At 44.4% G+C, this 18,833-nt stretch overlaps 2 protein-coding genes across 2 annotated transcripts; one reads left to right on the plus strand and one right to left on the minus strand.

The window, feature by feature from the left end:
* The first annotated feature begins 5,434 nt into the window (after positions 1-5,434).
* LOC119136936 (monocarboxylate transporter 1-like) lies at positions 5,435-15,374 on the plus strand. Its single transcript, XM_037275800.1, has 5 exons — positions 5,435-5,599; positions 9,429-9,705; positions 12,323-12,466; positions 12,546-13,346; positions 13,589-15,374. Exons 2-5 carry the CDS (start codon positions 9,489-9,491, stop codon positions 13,882-13,884), a joined length of 1,458 nt encoding a protein of 485 aa, XP_037131695.1. The 5' UTR covers positions 5,435-5,599; positions 9,429-9,488; the 3' UTR covers positions 13,885-15,374.
* LOC119136937 (vasopressin V2 receptor-like) lies at positions 15,174-18,777 on the minus strand. Its single transcript, XM_037275815.1, has 7 exons — positions 18,692-18,777; positions 17,375-17,627; positions 16,744-16,989; positions 16,439-16,585; positions 16,111-16,354; positions 15,824-16,030; positions 15,174-15,759 (listed from the first exon to the last, which is right to left on the minus strand). The coding sequence occupies exons 2-7, from the start codon at positions 17,624-17,626 to the stop codon at positions 15,563-15,565; spliced, it is 1,293 nt and encodes a 430-aa protein (XP_037131710.1). The 5' UTR covers position 17,627; positions 18,692-18,777; the 3' UTR covers positions 15,174-15,562.
* Positions 18,778-18,833: the final 56 nt, after the last annotated feature.

An 18,833-nucleotide genomic window follows, 5' to 3' on the forward strand; every position in this document is an offset into this window, starting at 1 on the left:
CAAAGACTTTTTTCCCAGTGTTATCTTAGGCACAGGCAAACGACCACGACATTAAATAACACTAATTGAAGACCTGTGTGATGGCATCAATCAAAAATGGACATTATCACTCTTGTAAAGGCAGACTTAATTGTGTCAGAGCTCTCACTTATAAGGCTGCATGATTGTGTATGTGTCAAAGAAGCTTCCAGTGATTGGACCTACACTGGGGTCACTTATTTATTTTCTTTGCTTACTCATTTTTCTAGTTGGATGAAAATTACTGAAGGAAAAAGAAACATGCAGTTGTGCAATCACTGTTCCCAATAAGGATACACAAGGACCACAGCATTCCTACTTTTTTTCCTATCACATGCTTTCCATCTATGTGATGTTGAGAGTGGAGGAAAGAAAGGATTCTCTGTCTTCGGCACACGTTAACTGGGTCATGAGCACAAACCCTCCTCGGATCAAGCACATTGAGCTCTTGTCAGCCGATAAAGGGGCGGATCTTGTCAATCAATTAGAATGCTGCAAAGATTGTTGCACTTCTCCAGAAAAACTGAAGTGAAAACTAAAAGGGAAATAAGACAAATAGCATCATTGTTTTAAGAGCTTGGAACCTGTTTTCTTTCCGTTTGCTTCGCAAGTCCCCAAACACACGAGGCCCTCCCTCAAGTCCTGCCCAAAACTGTCGAGTGAGGTGGAGCTGAAAAATGCTGTGACTCAGCTCTAAAAAAAAAAATAAAAAAATGTGCCTACTGACCGCAATTTGTTCTGTGTACAAATAATGACAACAAGCATTTCTACATGCGAGTTACACTCATGTCTAGTTAGTTTTTCTTTCGTTTTGACTTACTTTTAAACTTACTTGTAATTAGTTTTTTGAGCGTGTTCATTAATTTTTCTTACTTTGTATTATTATAAATGTTTTTGTGAAGAATTTTTATTACTTTTAGGATTTGTTTTTTAAATAAATCCTTGAATTGTGTAAGACAGTATTGTGGAGTAAACTACAATTCACAAACGGTAAATACTTAAATACATTTAAAACAAACCCCGAAAGCTCCTGCATGATATTGGCCATTTAGTTTTAGTGAAGTTTCATAAACATAAGCTGTAGTTTCAGTTAGTTTTCGTTGAAGAAGTAAAACCTGATGATTTCCTGCGGACTTGGCAAAAGTGCTCACTTGGTTTATAGACACTTGTGTAAAATGAAGACCAGTTTTCAAACTGTTAGAAAAACTTGAATGGAGCCTCCCTTCAGTAATCCCCGCCCCTCCCATTTTTTAGCAAATGGGCATTGATTTGGATGTTGGATAGTTTCAGTAAAGCAACTGGTGTCTGTCTCAAGCTTCTCTCACTCCTATTCTTGTCTTGAACGTTTCAGCACCTGAAAGTGGAGCACTCAAGAACTCGCCTGGCCAACATCACACAAAGCTACTGCCAAATCTGCTATTCTCATGAAGACCTCCAGATTAAATCCAGATGTTTGAATAGTTGCTTTATGATCACATGCTTGCAGAGTCAAACATCTACTTTGAGAGCAGAAAAATATGCTTTCGATATATCACTCCCCCCCTTCCCCCCAAAAAATTATATACAGTATATATGTATATATATACCGTCGCATGATTATGAGAGGCATGGTATGTAGACATCTGTTTTCGCGCAGTCTCTGTTAGTGGATTGCGCAAGAAGACGTGAGAAAAGATTGTCACATGTTGCATGTGACACACAAAAAAAAGGTCCTCATGAAGTAGGCCTGGGCCGGGAAAGTATGGCACTTAGATCAAATAACACACAAAAGAATTCAAACCACATAGGCTCAAAAGCATAAAATTGTGAACTTTTCTTTTTATTTTTGGACAGAGAGACGAGTTAAGTGGGACAGAGGCAAGCGGGTCCTTGAAGCTGCACGAGGAGGAAGGACAGGGAGGAGCAACACGCTGACCGAGATGAGGCGATCGATACTATTCGTTCAAACACTTGTCAACTATGACCTAAAAAAAGATTGAAACTAAACCCTTGAGGTCATGTATTGTTAATTTAGTAGTTTAGTTATTTGTCGGTTGCAGTTAGAGTAAACATACTCATCATCTTCAAACATTGTGGATGTTTTTTCTGCTTTGTCAATTCCAAATGTTAACTGTTTTGTTTTATTTCTTGGAGCTTGCTTGGCAGCAGGGATGGGGATTCCATTCTCCTGGCTGCACACATACAGCATTTTAACCTCGTACGTTCTGACTTATTGCTCAGGAAGTCTATGGAAAGAATATAGTAAAAGGTTAGAATGCAACAATGTGTATATTTTGAAGCAGCTTGACATTTGGCTTTAGTGAAGACACTAAACACTCCGCAGGTGAGTGAGTGTGGTCACAATGAGAATCATCAGAAAATATAAAATAAGCTAATTGAGGTTTACCAACATGGCCACCACCTCAAATGTTTGGCCGACGTGCTCACCACTCGGACATGTTGCCATTTCAGGAGTCGTTAAGGGTACAGCGTAACATTGTTGAAACTAAGATCTCATATTGCACTTAGTGTTGCTTTAACTCTGTCAAATGGGAGTGTGTGTGTGTGCAAGAAAAGTTCCATCATAAACATGCCCGAGTGAAATGCTGGCTCGCCTCTCAAGACAAGTCCCGCTGACACAAAATGTGTTTCTCGTTAGCTCCTGCAGCTTCCCGTCATTAATATTTTGTTTTCACACTAAATTCTTTGCTTTTTCTTTGCTTTTTTTCTGTCTGGAGGAGCCGGATGGATGAAGCAGCAAAACAACATGCTCTCGTGTTTGTTATCTCGGGGAGCTCAGTGAGTACAACCCCACAAGTGGAAGAGCAACAGGCTCACTGCCATGCCCTTGGTAGGTCATGGCAGATGAATTCTGTGGTTTCCACTGAGGCCGATACAAATGAGCAGAGGAGCATGGACGTCTCAGGTTTAACTCCACTGGGGTCGTCTATGTCTTGCCGGCCTGGCTGCCTGTTCAAAAGTCCTGTGACCTTCCTCCTCGTCAGCATGAACCACTGGTAGGAAGTACCAAAGTACAAATACTTATGCCCAGCCACTGGGGGAATACGCAAACTCCACATAGGGAGGGCCGGAAATGAAATCGAACGCACACCCTCTGAACTGTGAGGTGGACGTGCTAACCAGTTCGCCACCGTGCCGCCCACATGGTCATTTTAAGGGTTTATTTTAAGAGACACTTTTTTTCTTATCCTCACTGGTCATTTTCAGAGTTCAGGTGTCAACGGTCAGCTGTCAATAGTTGGGGTCAAGGTTCAGGGGTAAAAAAAATCTGAATTTTCTATACATACTATATAACGTCACGGTCATTTTTTTACTAGAAAGAAGCCTTACTATATGTGGTCTTTTTTTTTTCTTTACAGAAAAGAAAGCCCTACATTGTCTTTTTTTTTACTAAAAATTGTCTGGTGACCCGGGCCAGGGTGTGCCCTGCTTCTTGCCTCTCTTCATTTTCTCTCTTCAATGATGCAGTCATCTGTGTGAACTTGTCAAGTATTTGATTTTGGCAGGCTTACAAGACAACACAAGAAATACGGGTTTCATTTGGTGCTAAATGTTTGCGGCCTCAGGTATGACAGCTCGGAAATAAGTGTTTCTGGACACAAAGCATGGTGTGCCCTCCCCTAAATACGAACAATAAAAACTGGCCAGTTGCCTAAGCAACTTCTCTGCATACTGTAAAGAAAAAGACTCTCATTAAGTTGGAGGTGCAGAACAGCTCATATGATATATTTAGGTTTAAATGTAATTTTGAAGGTTTTGGCTTGTCGAACCCCAAGTGAATTTTACACACCGTTGTTATGAAACACTGTAAATATTTGAATGGCCCTGAGACAAAAAAATGAGGGCCCAAAGTCAAAAAGGTTAATGACCGCTAGAGGACAACACAAAGGCTTTTTCTAGTGAAGGTCATATCCTGGCTGTTCACGGGAGTGCTTGGTTTAAATCTACACTGCATGTACACGCACCAGCGCACTTTACAGTCAGCACTTCTCTTTTGCTCACTAGCACTGAATGACTTGTGTTCTTGTATTGTGCGCGTCTTCATTTTTCTTACTCTATTTTTCTTAAGTCAAACCTGCATTGTTACGTCACCTTGCCAAGGGACACCTGATGCAAACTGGCCTGTGGCTATAATTATGTCATAGTAGTTGCAAATGTTCAGCTATTGCACTGTCCCTTTTTAAATAATAAAAAAAGACATGTAGTGTTTTTTTCTTTTCCGTATGAACACTCTTAGATGAAATGGAAATATTTTTATGTGTCAAGACCAAGACTATTAAAAGTACCGTTTTTTTCCATGTATAATGCGCAAAATTTAACTAATTTATTGTCCTAAAATCTGGGGTGCGCATTATACATGGGTACAATTTTTTTAAATGTTTTTTTTTTTTTTTTTTTTGCGAAGAAAATCATGGTACAACAATTTTTGAAGAAAATCTTGTCACGGATGGTTCTTTACAACGTTACTTTCCTCTCTTTTCATTTTAACCTAACTGATCGCGGTGGTGCCTTTCTGGGCAGTCGGAGAAATCAACGCCAACAAAAAAAATACATCCAGCCTAGTTAAGAAATCACCAGAAAGATCACCATGACAATTGTGAATAATAAATAAATAATTATTATATATATTATTATTATAATAATAAATAATTGTGATAAATAACTGGAACATCACTCAAATATTGGTGATCCCGTTGAGAGTCTCACATATTTCTTCGCTATCGAGTTTGCTACTGCATGCGCAGTGATACTGACCGGCAGAATAACATCCGGTTGTTCCCAAAGATGATCTTTTTTCTGAAATAATTTTATGTTTACGGACTTAAGTAACCCGGCCGGGTCATACCAAAGACTATAAAAATGGGACCCATTGCCTCCCTGCTTGGCACTCAGCATTAAGGGTTGGAATTGGGGGGTTAGATCACCAAATGATTCCCGAGCGCGGCGCCGCTGCTGCTCACTGCTCCCCTCTCCCCCAGGGGATGGATCAAAATCACACGGGGATGGGTCAAATGCAGAGGACAAATTTCACCACACCCAGACGCGTGTGTGACGATCATTGGGACTTTAAGAAAAAAAAAAAAAAATTGTTTTAAAAAGTCTAAATTTGGGTGCGTATTATACATGGGTACAGGCTTTTTCCAGCATCGACATGCCATTTTTAGGGTGCGTATTATACATGGGGGCGCATTATACATGGAAAAAAACGGTAACCATCGTTCGGCTTGTCCCATCAGGGGTCACCACATACACCGAGTTCCTGTTTTATTTATTTATTTATTTGTTTATTTATGTATTGTTTGTGCTCTGTATACAACAACGCAAGTCACGTCTGGTGTAAATTTCCTTTTTTGCTAGTTTGGAGAAAATAGAGTTTGTCGCGTTAGTGCGCATGCGCACTGGCTGCCGTGATGTCGTCATCACGAGTCCCCCATCCCTCCAGTTATCCACTCGGCAGCGCTCCACGTTGCTCTTTTGGTACCGCGAGCACCTCCAAGCCAACCTTTGCATGTCGGGAGCGTGTGTGAGAGTCGAGCATCGAACCGAGCCCAAGGACACCGGCAGAATTCTCCACCGCGAGGTTGGTATGCGTTCGTTCGTTGTTTTCTTTTCGTTGTTTTGGTTGGTACGGCGGTGCGATGGCAAAGCGACACCGCACGCGTGGTTTTAATCAACATGTTAGCGCGTTGAGTGTAGCTAATTCGGCTTTTGGAAAATTGAGATGGCACGCTTTTAACGTCGGCTCCACGCCGCGTGGAGTCTAACCCCAACCCCCAGCGCCACCCCTCTTGATGGCGTGATGCTGCGGGAGCGCCCCCCCCCTCTCACGCACACATTCCCTCGGGCGCATCTGGTCAGTGTGTGGCCCAGCCTGCAGACAACCCTGTGGGTTCGGCACCGAGTCAGACACGCTCTCTGACGAATGGAACTGTGATTGTTGCATGTCTGTATGATCTGCATCACACTCGTCTTAGACGGCTTATCAAGGTTCTTTTTATTGATTTCCGAAGCATATCATAAAAACATCTACTCCAAACAAATGTTTGACGTCCATCTTAAAAAGATGTTATGAATGGGGCCAATAAAGTGCTCTTTTTGTCCTTATCATCAAGACAAATTAGTGCACTCGTAGTATCAATCTATCTCTATCCTCATTTACAATGGCTGCAGAATGTGATAGGACACAAGCAGCATGCATGGCAATTGCTCTTTGCATTTCACTCTGACAATCATCCACCCAATCAAAGCGGACTTGGGCCCCAACTCCCCATTTGCCAGAGAGGTTCGGGTGCAAAGAGAAAGCGTGTGTTTGTTTCCAAATGCTCCGGTCACTTGTTGACCTTTTGTGGGACTTGCGTGCCACTGTGTTGCGTTGCATCACATGCTCCTCCCGGATGCTCACGATGATTGCGCAACCCACCGCAGCGAGCTCGTGAACTGACTCACGACCATTAAAGCAATTCGAAACGGTTTGTTTAGCTCAAGTGAAAAAGTCTACACAGCCCTTGTTCAAATGCCAGGTTTTTGTGATCTTAAAAACAAGAGGCCAAAATAAATCCTTTCAAATATTTTCCACACCATTAATGCAACCTATAACCTGTATTAGTCGTTTGAAAAAGAAAATGAAATGTCAAGACACAGCAACAATTTTGAAAATCAGCTTCATGGGTTCCAGAAAAATGGAATATTGTGTAACTTAAATGATTTCCTCAAGGTTTTAAGCTTTTATTTCCTTTCTTTGCATGTTTTTGTCCCCAAATTTCTCTCTTTTGAAAATGAAACAAATACTAAAGGGCAAAGTATTGTAAAACAATCAAATTTTATGAGTGGTGTCAAACTCCTTTTTATTGCCAGCCCTTTCATAGTTGTGCCTTCCCTCAGAGGGCCGTTAAGACACTGACACCAAATACACCTAAATCTCGATTTTACGCTGACTTTGGGCTGCAGATGTTTTTAGAAAGAACCATAGGAGTTGACATGATTTGCGTTCGTGTAATTGGACATTTACGGCTTTGACCTGAAAATGGCTGCCCTGATTGTGTGTAATAAAAACAGTTGCATAAAAAAACACGGGCATGTTTTTGCGGCCAGCATGTCATGCCCGAGTGAACGGAACTCGCTGCCACGCGGGCGGGCACCTTTGTGCCACACGCTCGGTGGGCAACTCGATCGCGCGGATTACTGGTGTGTCTCTTGGGATTAACGGAGCTCTGTCAACACAAGGTTCAAGAGATCACTTATGCTAAGCCGACTAGTATTTCATGGCCACTTAGCTCTAAATTGGTTCTAAGCGGTATAAGGGGTCCTCTTTGAACTATTAATCTGACTCGAACTGAGTGAAATAGATACACTTGTATGGTTAATTTGGTTGTTGTGCTGTCTGGTGATGATCGCGCATGAAATTTAATAAACGGTGTTTGCATTTCCACACAGTTTGGAAGTGTGCCAATGTGGCAAGAAGTGCCCACTATTGTTTGATTTAATCAAACAAATGAGTCGTAACACGTCAAATCGATTCATAATCGAACTAAATCGAATCGTTCCACTTTCAAAGCAAACCGTCCTTGAATTTTTTTGCTCCCCACATTTTGAAAACTGTATTGAATGATCTTTTGTGGAGAAATGTACGTCCTTACTAAATAGACAATATGTCTTCCTAATCTTTGTTTCTGGCATTTCTAAACTATGACGTGCTACTTTCCCCAGACCATGTGATATCAGCCGTGTGGCCATTTTGTTCATCTAGCAAATGCAATCCTGGTTGCACCCTGTCAGATCAGCATCTGCATCTCTGCCTGAGCAATTTGGTTTGCACCCGAGTGTCAAAGTATCTTTGCTATGGCTTCACGAGAGCCCGCCCATCGTTCACGTGTCATTTTACGAGCAGCCGTATTTAATGACCTTCCTGTTTGCTCAGTTCAGTTCAGTTGCAACTTCCCTCCTGGAGTTGCTTGCTCACAAGGGTGTAGTATTGTGTTTTTTTGTTTGCCGGTGTGCCTGTCGGGCTCGCAAATGGCTGGCAAATTTCCTAGAAAATTCAACGGGGAATTTTAGAAATGCGATTGTGCCCCACCTGTGTTTAAAGGGTACCTCCGGTGATCCCACATTGAGGTTTTGCTAGCTATGTTAGAACGTATGCCGTCATGACTTTCCTGTCACCTGCCACCCGCTATAGAATGAGCCGTACAAGAAAAAATAAAACCACTCGAGCACCCGTCAGACAGGTCAGAGGTCACATATTAGCGAAAACCTGTCTCAGTCCTGTGAATAAAACAACCTTCAGTTTTTTTTTTTAACTTCCTGCTTTATTCCCAAGGAAAATTTCCAACTTGGAAAATTCACAGAATTTCGCAACCCTAATGACTGCATTGTAAATGACACTTTAGTTAAGCAATCGTCTCTGACGGCACATGTTGTCTCATAGTTCATTATTGACTGGTTAGGCTGGTTGTGATTGCCCGGATCAGCAACGTGTTGTTGTGATTTGTCGCGTGTAGGTCCCGGCCACTGCTTGCTCGTCGACACATTCACCGATGCAATGTTTGCACAAGCGTGTGAGAGCATTCGTGACTGTGGTAGGTTAGGTAGGTCATATGTGTGCGTGCGTGTGGTTGCTTTTGACACGTGCGCTATTCCCATCCCTTTGACACGAGTGAGGCGGTTGAAAAAAAAAAACTCTATTGGCTTTGTACAGGAAGTATTCGTACATGCTGAGTTTGCATGAACTCGATGTGGCTCGAGTGACATCATTCCGTTGTTGTTGTTTTTTTGTCAGAGCATTTCTTGTTTGCAGAAAAATTAGCGTACGAACCTCGGTGCAGGTTAAACGTCGCACGTCGATTTTTGCGTGTCTCCTGGAGACCATCTGCAACTGCCCGCAAAATATGCACCAAGCATATCAGGCGAGCTCACGGAATGGTGCAAAATAGTATCTTATCTGTATTGAGAAAGGGAAGACCTTGGAGCTGGCAAGACGATTAGCGTTGGAACGCCATGGGGACCAGTCCAATTAATTTCTTGATGGGAAAGTGGTGGCCGCTGTGACCTCTGGCTTGGCACAGTGGGATTTGTTTGGCACAGTTTTTACCCTTCCTGTTGCCACTCATACATTTTATTTTATTTTTTTTGGGCATGGGACCAGCCATGGCTGGGAATGAAAGATGGGAAAGAAATTGGATTCCAAAAGCTTATTTTGACCTTTTTTTTTTTCCCCCTGTGGTATGTATAAACAGTTTTTTTTCCAAGCGCTGCAAGGTAGCATAATGGTGCTGCGCATGCAGACTGTTGCAGGCGGATGTGAAAAGCAAGACTTTTGCTTGCATCATCACAACATCCTGTTTCAGTCGTGTCGTTTTGGTGGAAATGCAGCCGACTAGTTTTGGCATCAACCTTGCTCTCCCTCTCCACAGGTGCTGCCTCCAGTCCAGCTTGCATCTTTCCTCCTCGCCGCCTTCTCTTCGTGAGCAGACATGCCTCCTCCAGTGGGGGGCCCCACAGGATACACCCCTCCCGAGGGGGGCTGGGGCTGGGCCGTGGTGGTGGGGGCGTTCATCTCCATCGGCTTCTCTTACGCTTTCCCCAAATCCATAACGGTCTTCTTCAAAGACATCGAGGTGATCTTTGATGCCACGCCCAGCCAAGTCTCCTGGATCTCCTCCATCATGTTGGCTGTTATGTACGCAGGAGGTAAGTGGCAAAAAGGTTCAGCTTGAGCGTACCATAGACTTTTTTTGAACAGCCGCTCAGCAGACCCAAAACACTCAGTGAACAGACTCTGCACTCACACCCCAGGCTGAACTTTGCTCCTCATGCACATCCACAATTTGTATAAAGATATAAGCTCAGTCAGGATGCTTAAAAATTCTGTGTACCGCCATGACTTTTTGCATCTTTGGAACCCTTGGCACCTTTTTCCAAACACATTGTGTAGCTGACAACTGTTAATAGGCCACAGGCAGAAATGGCTCAACCTTGACTTTCCTTACTTGCAACAACGGCCCGTTTTTTACAGGTGTCGTTCTGGTTTGGATCAGGTTTCACAGTTCCCGTCATATATATATACGCACGTAACGTGCTCAAGCTGCATGCTCACATCTGGTCTCTTGGTGAACATCTTCAGGCTCCAAAGACTCGCATGTGCTTTTTTTCAAACTCAGGACGTGGAAGCTTTAGGGACTTCCAAGAAAGAATAAAAGAAGGCGTAAAAGGCATAACAGGACCCAGATGTTCAAGTGCTTGGATCTTTCTTTCCCGCCTCTTCCTGATTTCACAATTCAGTCTGTCTCCTGGGCCACGTAGAATTGGGTCTCCGGCGGGCTGTGCCTCCTTGGCCTGGCAGGCATGGGAGGTGCACCAATGTGACATTTATGACTTGAACTTTGGAGTTATATGCCAAAGAGAGCCTCTTAAATTTCAGGATTTTGTTTGCAGACAAAAGGTTGTTTGTCGGCGGCCATTGAGTGGGAGTGCTGACCGCCGACTTGTATTTCACTTCTCGTGGCTTGGGGGAAACGCCTGGCTTTAGTGTGTGGGATGTCAACGAAGCCGAGCCAGAGTAAATAAGGAATGTGCGAGCGTCTCTTATCAGCTATCTGCTTTTTCTTGGCTGGGTTCTCATGGCCCTTGTGTTTCCACAGAGGTGCATCCCCGCAGGAATAGTTTCGATTTTGACAAAACAATGTGATACAAAAAACGTCGCAGTAGTTCACTCGGTTTCTCAAGCGGTGCCGGTGAGGAAATGGTCAAGTGATGGCTGGAGGGAGAAACCGCTGTTGTTTATATAATCCCTCGGAGAACGCTCCTCACTGGCCTCTTTGTGTTTTGCCAGATAACAACAAAGAGCGTCACCGCTCATTTGTTACTGTGTGTACGGGTCGTTTTTGTCCTCAGCCTTTTTTGGCTGTCGCAGCTCAGTTTCATCTTTATTCTGTTGAATCTATCCTAGGCTATTTTTTTTTTTTTTGCTGTGAATATGGATGGATAGATGGATTTTATTTATTAAAACAAGGGAAAAGAAATTCAAAATAATTGGATTGTGATCCGTTCGTTCCTTAATGATTAAAATGTGTATGAAATGCACATTCTAAAGCAACCGCCTCGACTGTGCAGCGTGAGTGGCCCGGCCGCGCTTGTACTTTGTATTCGGTGGCTTGCAGAGCTGGTTGCTGTGAATCCATGTGAGAGTCCATTCATAGCCAGCTTGGCACGCAAGAGAGACACGAAGGATGATTTGCCTCCAGCCCTCCTCCTCCTCCTCCTCCCGTCAGTGCTCTGCTGTCGTAATCAAACTGAGCAGACTTGCATTCCAAATAGTATGGATGAGGTTCAGTGGGTTAATAAGGTCTCCATCTCCTTGGACTCTGATTGTCAATGCAAGCAGTGATGTGATATTATGTAAGTGGTCGATAGCACGGTAGAGCTGAAGGTGTTTTTTTTGGCTGGATATGTCTAATGCAGGATTTTTGCTTTTCTATAAATGATAGCTGTGGTTTTATTTATTTATTTCTATTGCAATTGGAAAGGCTGTTTTGTCCTTAAATGTGCCTTTAAATGTTGCAGGAGTTCTCGACCAGTCTCGCGTGTAGCTAACCTCATCCCACCGCATATAACAACACATTTATGTCATATTTAACGCCTATGCACCCAATGTTTCATATTTACTCCATATTGAGTTTTCGTTACACTTAACACATTATAATTACTTCATACTTAATGGCATTCTATTGTCCCATATTCACATTGTGTACTATTTTCATCCCATTTGGCATTCTATTCACCTAAAGTAGCACATTTACAGATTTAGTCTCTGCTTATGCTGATAGCTTAAGATAGGTGGTGTAAAAGAAAACACTTTTTAAGACACTGAAACAAAAATTTACGTCAAGTTAATTTGACACTCCGTAAAATGAACCTGCTAAATTTGAGTAATTAACAAAAAAGTGGGATTGTTAAAGTGTGGTACATGGGCTCCCTCTTGTGGTACCTTTGAATGAAATATTCAAACGTGCAGTTTGTTACATAGTCACTTCAACTTTTTTACATCGCCTTGGTTAAGTCGTACAGTTAAGTTGTATTTAACTTTGAATATTTTCCTGCGTTTTGCTTATGTGAAATATATTTTTATAATACATCATTGAAGTACCATATTAGTTTTTTTTATGATCCATTGTTAATATCCAGTGATCCATTCATTTTCCAAAGCGCTTCGAATTCGAAATTATGTTATATTTGTGTAAACAATTTGGGTGACTATGGTTTCACTTAACAAATGTAAAGTTCTGATCGTCTCTCTCCGTGTCGTCAGGTCCAATCAGCAGCATCCTGGTGAACAAATTCGGAAGCCGACCCATCATCTTGATGGGCGGCTGTCTGGCAGCGTCCGGACTGGTCGCCGCCTCCTTTTGCAACACAGTGCCGCAGCTCTACTTTTTCATCGGCGTTGTGGGAGGTGGGCGCTCGTATCCAGTTGCTCGTTCCGCTCCTCACTTGGCTAGTGGCTTCATTCATAGTTTGAAACTCTTGTCCAGGATTGGGACTGGCGTTTAACCTGAACCCGGCCCTCACCATGATCGGCAAGTACTTCTACAAGCGGCGACCCATCGCCAATGGCATCGCCATGGCCGGCAGCCCCGTCTTCCTGTCCACGCTGGCGCCACTCAACTCGTGGCTGTACGACCAGTTCGGCTGGAGAGGCAGCTTCCTCATCCTGGGGGGGCTTCTGCTCAACTGCTGCGTGGCCGGCTCGCTCATGCGCCCCATCGGACCCCGGTCGCCGCCCCCCAAGCCCGGCGCAGAGGCCGAGCCCAACGGTGAGGCGCGACCCAAGAAGACGGTGCTGCAGACAATCAACTCCTTCATCGACCTGACGCTGTTTAAGCACCGCGGCTTCCTGCTCTACCTGATGGGCAACGTCATCATGTTCTTCGGCCTCTTTGCGCCGCTCGTCTTCCTCTCCAATTTCGCCAAGAGCAAAGACATCAGCAAAGACAAGGCAGCCTTCCTGCTGTCCGTGCTGGCCTTTGTAGACATGTTTGCTCGGCCCTCCATGGGTCTGCTGGCCAACACCAAGTGGGTCCGACCTCGCGTGCAGTACTTCTTTGCCGGCGCCGTCCTCTACAACGGCGTGTGTCACGTCTTGGCGCCGCTGTCCACCACCTACACGGGTTTTGTGGTGTACGCCATCTTTTTCGGATTCGCCTTCGGCTGGCTAAGCTCGGTGCTATTCGAGACTCTGATGGACCTGGTGGGAGCGCAGAGATTCTCCTCCGCCGTGGGCCTGGTCACCATCGTGGAGTGCGCCCCTGTGCTACTCGGCCCGCCGCTGACAGGTACAACACGCCGACGCTCAGGCTTTTTAGTTTAGGGATTTTTGTCAATCACAAATTGCATTTTTTATTTTTTCCTTTATGAAAATCTTTGGGGCAATATCCTGTGGCGCAAACCCAACTTGCCTTTTTCAGTTCAAACCAGCGGTTAAGTGTTGTGGCACCCACCAGGAGGCATTGTCGTAACTCTGGCCCCAATTTCCGAGCTGATATGCATCTGTTTCCTTTCGCCCTCCGTCCCGCAGGAAGCTTCTACAACTACTACCAGCACTACGACTACACGTACATCTCGTCGGGCATCATCCTCATCGTGGCCAGTCTCTTCCTCTTTGTGGGGATGGGTATCAACTACAAACTGTTAGAGCGAGAGAAGAAGAAAGAGGACAAACGTGAGCCTAAGGAGGAGCGCGCTGCCATGCTGGACCAAGCCTCGCCCTCCAAGGCCAACGCAGATGACGTGGATGATGTGGATGACGAGGCCGCCGCTGCGCCCGACGCCGACAAACTACAGGATTCCAAGATGGACGAGAACACCGTGTAGGAGCGGAACAGACTCGGAAAGACGTACACGCACGGCACACCCCATCACAAACACACACATTCACGCTATGGACTTGCACTGCACTCACATCCTTTTTTGTTTTTTGTGTGTTATTGATGTGCCTGCGGGAATCTTGAGGAGAGCACACAGATTCATGACGGTAGTCATTACAATCACTTTGAAGAAGATGTTACTCTCAGGGTCTGCAGAGTGTATGAAGGAGCGTTTGTGAGCTTTGGACTAACACGGTGAGCTGCCACACGTCCATATGCAAACACACACTCACATAGCGGTCTTAATGGGGTTGTGTTTCCATGGCATATGTCAATATTTGTAAGTTTTGAAGCACACATGCGGCCATGAACAAATATTTTATCTCAAATTATATGGACAATCTGATTCGATGGAATGTGCGTGCGTGCGTGCGTGTGAGAGAATGGCGCATGAGTGTGATGGTCTTTACATTTCACTCTAGAATGTGTCAAATCCGTGACGGTTTCTTTTACCAGCAGTAGTAGTCATTTTGTGTCATCTTTTCTTTAAAGCTTAGGACAGGCCTGTTGGTTTCCAGCAATATATGATGTTATTAAACATGTGCCAAGAACATCTTGAATTCCAATCTCCAAACACCAAAACCAGCAAGGGAAGGAATTTCCTCTCAAGCAAATCCTAAATATTTAATTTATCATTTATTCCCTTCTATTAACCACATTATATTTGTGAATTTAAACTTTGATCTTTTTTCTTGACCTCCTCGAGTTGCTGTCAACCTTTTAAGTCCTTTTTTGGCAGAGGGCAGAATCCAAATTTTTCAAGCGAAAAATGTCATGGGACCAAAGCAAACAAAAATCAATCAAATAATGATGATCTTATCTCGGTCTGGAATGCGGGCTTGTTTACTTTTGACACAAAGCTATGGTTCTGCTGTGTTCCAACAACAGGTCACTCATAATTTCTGCCATCTGTTAAAACAATAGTCATATCAGCACTAAAATCTCCATGCACTGGTGCAAAGAACATCACCACAAATATCCTACCTGTGTCATGTCCTCGTCTTGTACTGTGCACACCTCGATCAAAATGTCAATTTAAAAAGAAAAAAAACACCATTAGATTTTAGTCCAAGTGCGGTAGCCAAAGAGATTCCCTTACTCATAGTGCGACCCGAAGCTCTGCAAGTGATCTACTTAATGATGCACATTAAAAACGACTTTCAACACTGCCCTCCAGGATCAAAACAAAACTTGAAGCCTCTCATGGTGAAGAGGGGCACGTATGGGAACAAATAAGTTGTTGGTTTTTTTTGCATTCCAGTGTTTCATTCTGAAGGGTCTGGAAAACAGGCTGTGTTTTGTTTTCAATTGTCATACTAATTAGTTTAACTGTGATATTTTTATGATGGCAGAGTGAAGTATTTTTTAAAAGAATGTATCATTGGTTCTATTGTCAGACTAAAAATGGGGTGCTGGGGAGGTAAGGCCCCGTTCAAATAAAAATAAAAACATTTCATGTAAAACCTATTAAATGACATTCAATCATTGGTGACAAAGTATCATTGTCATGCAACTACGTGGAAAAGAAAAACTAATCTGTGCTTCAGTATCACATTTATTGAATCTTCACCTAGACGTGGAGGTGGGTGACTATGAGGTGGCAGAAGAGCATCCGATGGTTGACGTCAGTAGTTGGAGGTGTGCGTGGCAGTGGAGTCGTTATTGGGAAGGGAGCTTCTGCGCTGCTCTGTGTCCTTGCCGCAACGCAACAGCAGCACGCCACGTAGCTCAGGTAACACGCTGCTCGAGAAAGCCGAGTAGATCCACGGGTTGCTGCATGAGTTCAGGCTGGCCAACAGCATCAGCAGCGTGAAGGTTGCCCCTAACCAAACACACACGCAGTGAGTGAGTTACTGTACGTGTGAAATGTAGCCAATAGTATGCACCAGTCTTGGGTGGGTGGGGTTCCCAGGCTGCCCACAGCTGGACACTGAAGAAGGGGGCCCAGCACAGCGTGTAGACGAGCACAATGACCACGCTCATCTTGACTGTCTTGGACATGGCCGCCATCACCTCTCCTCTTCCTGCTACCCCGGAAGTGGAGACTTTGGCTTTTGGTGCAGCGCAGACAGTAGAGGGCTGTTGGCGGTCCGCTAGTAGGCACAATTCAATGTATTTTTTAAAGTAAATTGGAATTTCTTTGTGTATGTTTACAAGGTGTTGCTGCCCTTACCTGTTTGCAAAGCCATGTGAGTATGTGTGTCAGGATGGAAAGGTCCGACGTGAAGCTGGCTGGTGGGTACGATGTTGTTGAAAGTGATTGGTGGAGCATCAAGAGAGGAGTTGGACCTTCCTCCTTCTTGTCCGCGTCCTCGTCTTCTCTGGATGTCCCGTCTGGAGGGAGGAAATGAGGAAGACAGCGCACGGTGCTCTGATTTCAGATACAGATTGTTGCGGATCTCCTTGAAGATTCGCACCTAAAGGTAAAAGATAGTAGGACATCCACGACTATTTTTCGTGCATGTGATCTTTCTCTGCGGCTCGGCACCTGAGCAACTCACCTGACACACAGCGATTACGAGGACAGGGACGACAAACACGGCTAACGTCATCCACGTCACGTATGCCTTGAGGCCCCACGACTCGGCAAAGTGGCCCCAGCACTCGTACACCCCCGGGGCCACCTCTGAACGGGAGAAAATGAAAACCTGAAGTAGGAAGACAAGAAAGTAGAATGACACCATCTTATTGCTAATACAAATGGGAAAATGTCAAAAGTGGTGGCATTAAAAACGCAAGTGGTGAAGCAACACATGTAGATTGACAGTATCACCATATTCACAGATTGTTTATCCCTCGCACGTACCTGTGGTACACTGAGTAATGATGACAGCCCCCAGGCCAGCAGTATGAGGGTGTTCCATCTGTGGGTGGCCCAGCTGCGGTGTGCCAGCAGGGGGCAGCAGATGGCATAATGGCGATCTATCGTCATGGCGACGATCATGTAAGAGGATGCAAACATCCCGAGCACTTGAAGGTACTTCACTGAGCGACACAGGAAGTCCGGACCAGGAAAGAGTCCCCAGGCGTCCCACACCAGCTGCGGCAGCACCTTCACACGCAAAATCAAAAGACAATGCTGCCATGAGTGAGCATAGTTGTAGCTCCAAGGATGTGAGTCATCATGACCAGTAAAAATAAAATAACACATATATATATATATAATATTATTTGTCTGCTGATCTCTAGATATAACTAATTTCAAACATTTTTATCGTCAAAATCGCTGAAATGGTATATTTCCGGTTCAAACACAAAGGTGAAAAGCTTTGTTTTGCTGATGGGACATACATACAACCACAGTAATGAATTTCGCCATCTTTTGACATTGGAGGTTTTGGTGCGATTTACTTCCAAATGTTCCTAGTGAGAAATACAGGCTTGTTAAACTCTTTTAAATTGATGGTACTGACATGGCGCGCAAGGGAGAGGGTCACCTGGAAGAGCGCCACCACCAGGTCGGCCAGACAGAGATTGAGCATGAACTGATGCAGCGGGTTGCGGCGCCGCCGGCTCCGCCGCAGCAGCACGACCAGTACCAGGCCGTTGCCAAGCAATGCCAGAACAAGGATGACGGTCAGCACCGTCACCTCTGCTGCGGCCAGCAGAGTGTCACGCTGCCACTCCGTGTCGTTGCTGCCCCTGCATGCGTTGGGTGGGTCCGGGTCTGTTGCCATGGAGACAAACATGCTGGAGAAGAGGTCATCATGGTGCAAAGAAAGTAAAATGGTGTTACAAACAACCATCCATCAATCACTCTTTTGGGTGTGCCTCTTATTGTTCCTTAGGAATGTTCTTTTCCCTCGCACTATTGGTTCTTTCGGAAGATGCGGTAAGTAATAAAAGTCCAAAACAAGTCATTCTCAGGGTATTATTTGGGAAGGTCCCAAAATAGTTTGGTTTCTTGACAAATGAAGTCATTCATCAGGTGAAGGCAAATACACCTGAACAGTCGTTCAGTACTTGAAGAGGTCATTTTGCCTTGTTTGGTGTTTTTTTGGTCTCATGATGTTTAAATGCCAATTCTGTTTCTCTTATTTTAATACCAGTGCTAACTGAACCAAGAATTGTATCGGAAGTACTGAAACATTGAAAAGTTGGACATTGAAAGGTTTCCCAATTAAGTTGACCTAACAAGATTGTGTTGCATTTTAGGTTCATCTTCAGTTTTTCCACAAAATCCGTTACGCCGTCCATTCTGTGAGCGTTTTTAGTAACTTGACTCGAAGAGCCGAGACTTTCTTTGGGACACGTTGAAGTGTCCACACGATGGAGGGGCCCTCTCCGCATGCCTCCGCGATTGTGTGTTGGAGTGTAAACAGCCGAGTAACAGCCTATTTGCAATTGTCTGGTCATTATTGGGATCACGGAAGCGCAGCATCAACACATAAACAGCCATTATCTTCTAATTGTGCTTCCTACATGATTCCGCATACACTGCCAGTACTGTCATACCCAGAATCAGCCATACTGTGAACTGATTCATGAACTTTTCTCTGCCCACCAGAGAATAAAAGTATTCAATACAAACAGGGATCTCAAGTGAGAGACTGTTTTATTTGCTTTTTTTTGGTCACGTTCTCAGCTGACTGGCTTCACGTTCCAAGATCAGCAAGTCAGGTTCAGTCCTTCAATCTCATTACACTTTTTTGTTTAATCCAAAGAGCAGTAGAGAATTGTGGGCGCCAAACCTTCCTACGATAGATGTCAGTCAAGCGTTAATGGGAAGTAGAAGCAAAGGAAGACTCACTCACCTCGTAGTCAGGGTCCTGTGAAAGGTGCGTCGAGAATCCGGGACAACCTGATCTGGTGCACACGGGCTGCATCATGCTGCGTGTGTGTGCTCATGCTCATGATTTGGACTGATGGTGACCTCAGGCAACCCATGTTGTTCAC

The sequence above is a fragment of the Syngnathus acus genome, chromosome 2 (genome assembly GCF_901709675.1).
Source record: "Syngnathus acus chromosome 2, fSynAcu1.2, whole genome shotgun sequence".
Lineage (NCBI taxonomy): Eukaryota > Metazoa > Chordata > Actinopteri > Syngnathiformes > Syngnathidae > Syngnathus > Syngnathus acus.

Bases quoted from the DNA above. Each gene is read 5' to 3' on its own strand.
- LOC119136936 (XM_037275800.1), top strand. From the start codon at position 9,489: ATGCCTCCTCCAGTGGGGGGCCCCACAGGATACACCCCTCCCGAGGGG. The intron at 12,467-12,545 runs GTGGGCGCTCGT...ACTCTTGTCCAG, and splicing joins TTTCATCGGCGTTGTGGGAG to GATTGGGACTGGCGTTTAAC. The intron at 13,347-13,588 runs GTACAACACGCC...TCCGTCCCGCAG, and splicing joins ACTCGGCCCGCCGCTGACAG to GAAGCTTCTACAACTACTAC.
- LOC119136937 (XM_037275815.1), bottom strand. From the start codon at position 17,626: ATGTTTGTCTCCATGGCAACAGACCCGGACCCACCCAACGCATGCAGG. The intron at 16,586-16,743 runs GTACGTGCGAGG...TTCCTACTTCAG, and splicing joins CATTACTCAGTGTACCACAG to GTTTTCATTTTCTCCCGTTC. The intron at 15,760-15,823 runs GTGCATACTATT...GTGTTTGGTTAG, and splicing joins ACCCCACCCACCCAAGACTG to GGGCAACCTTCACGCTGCTG.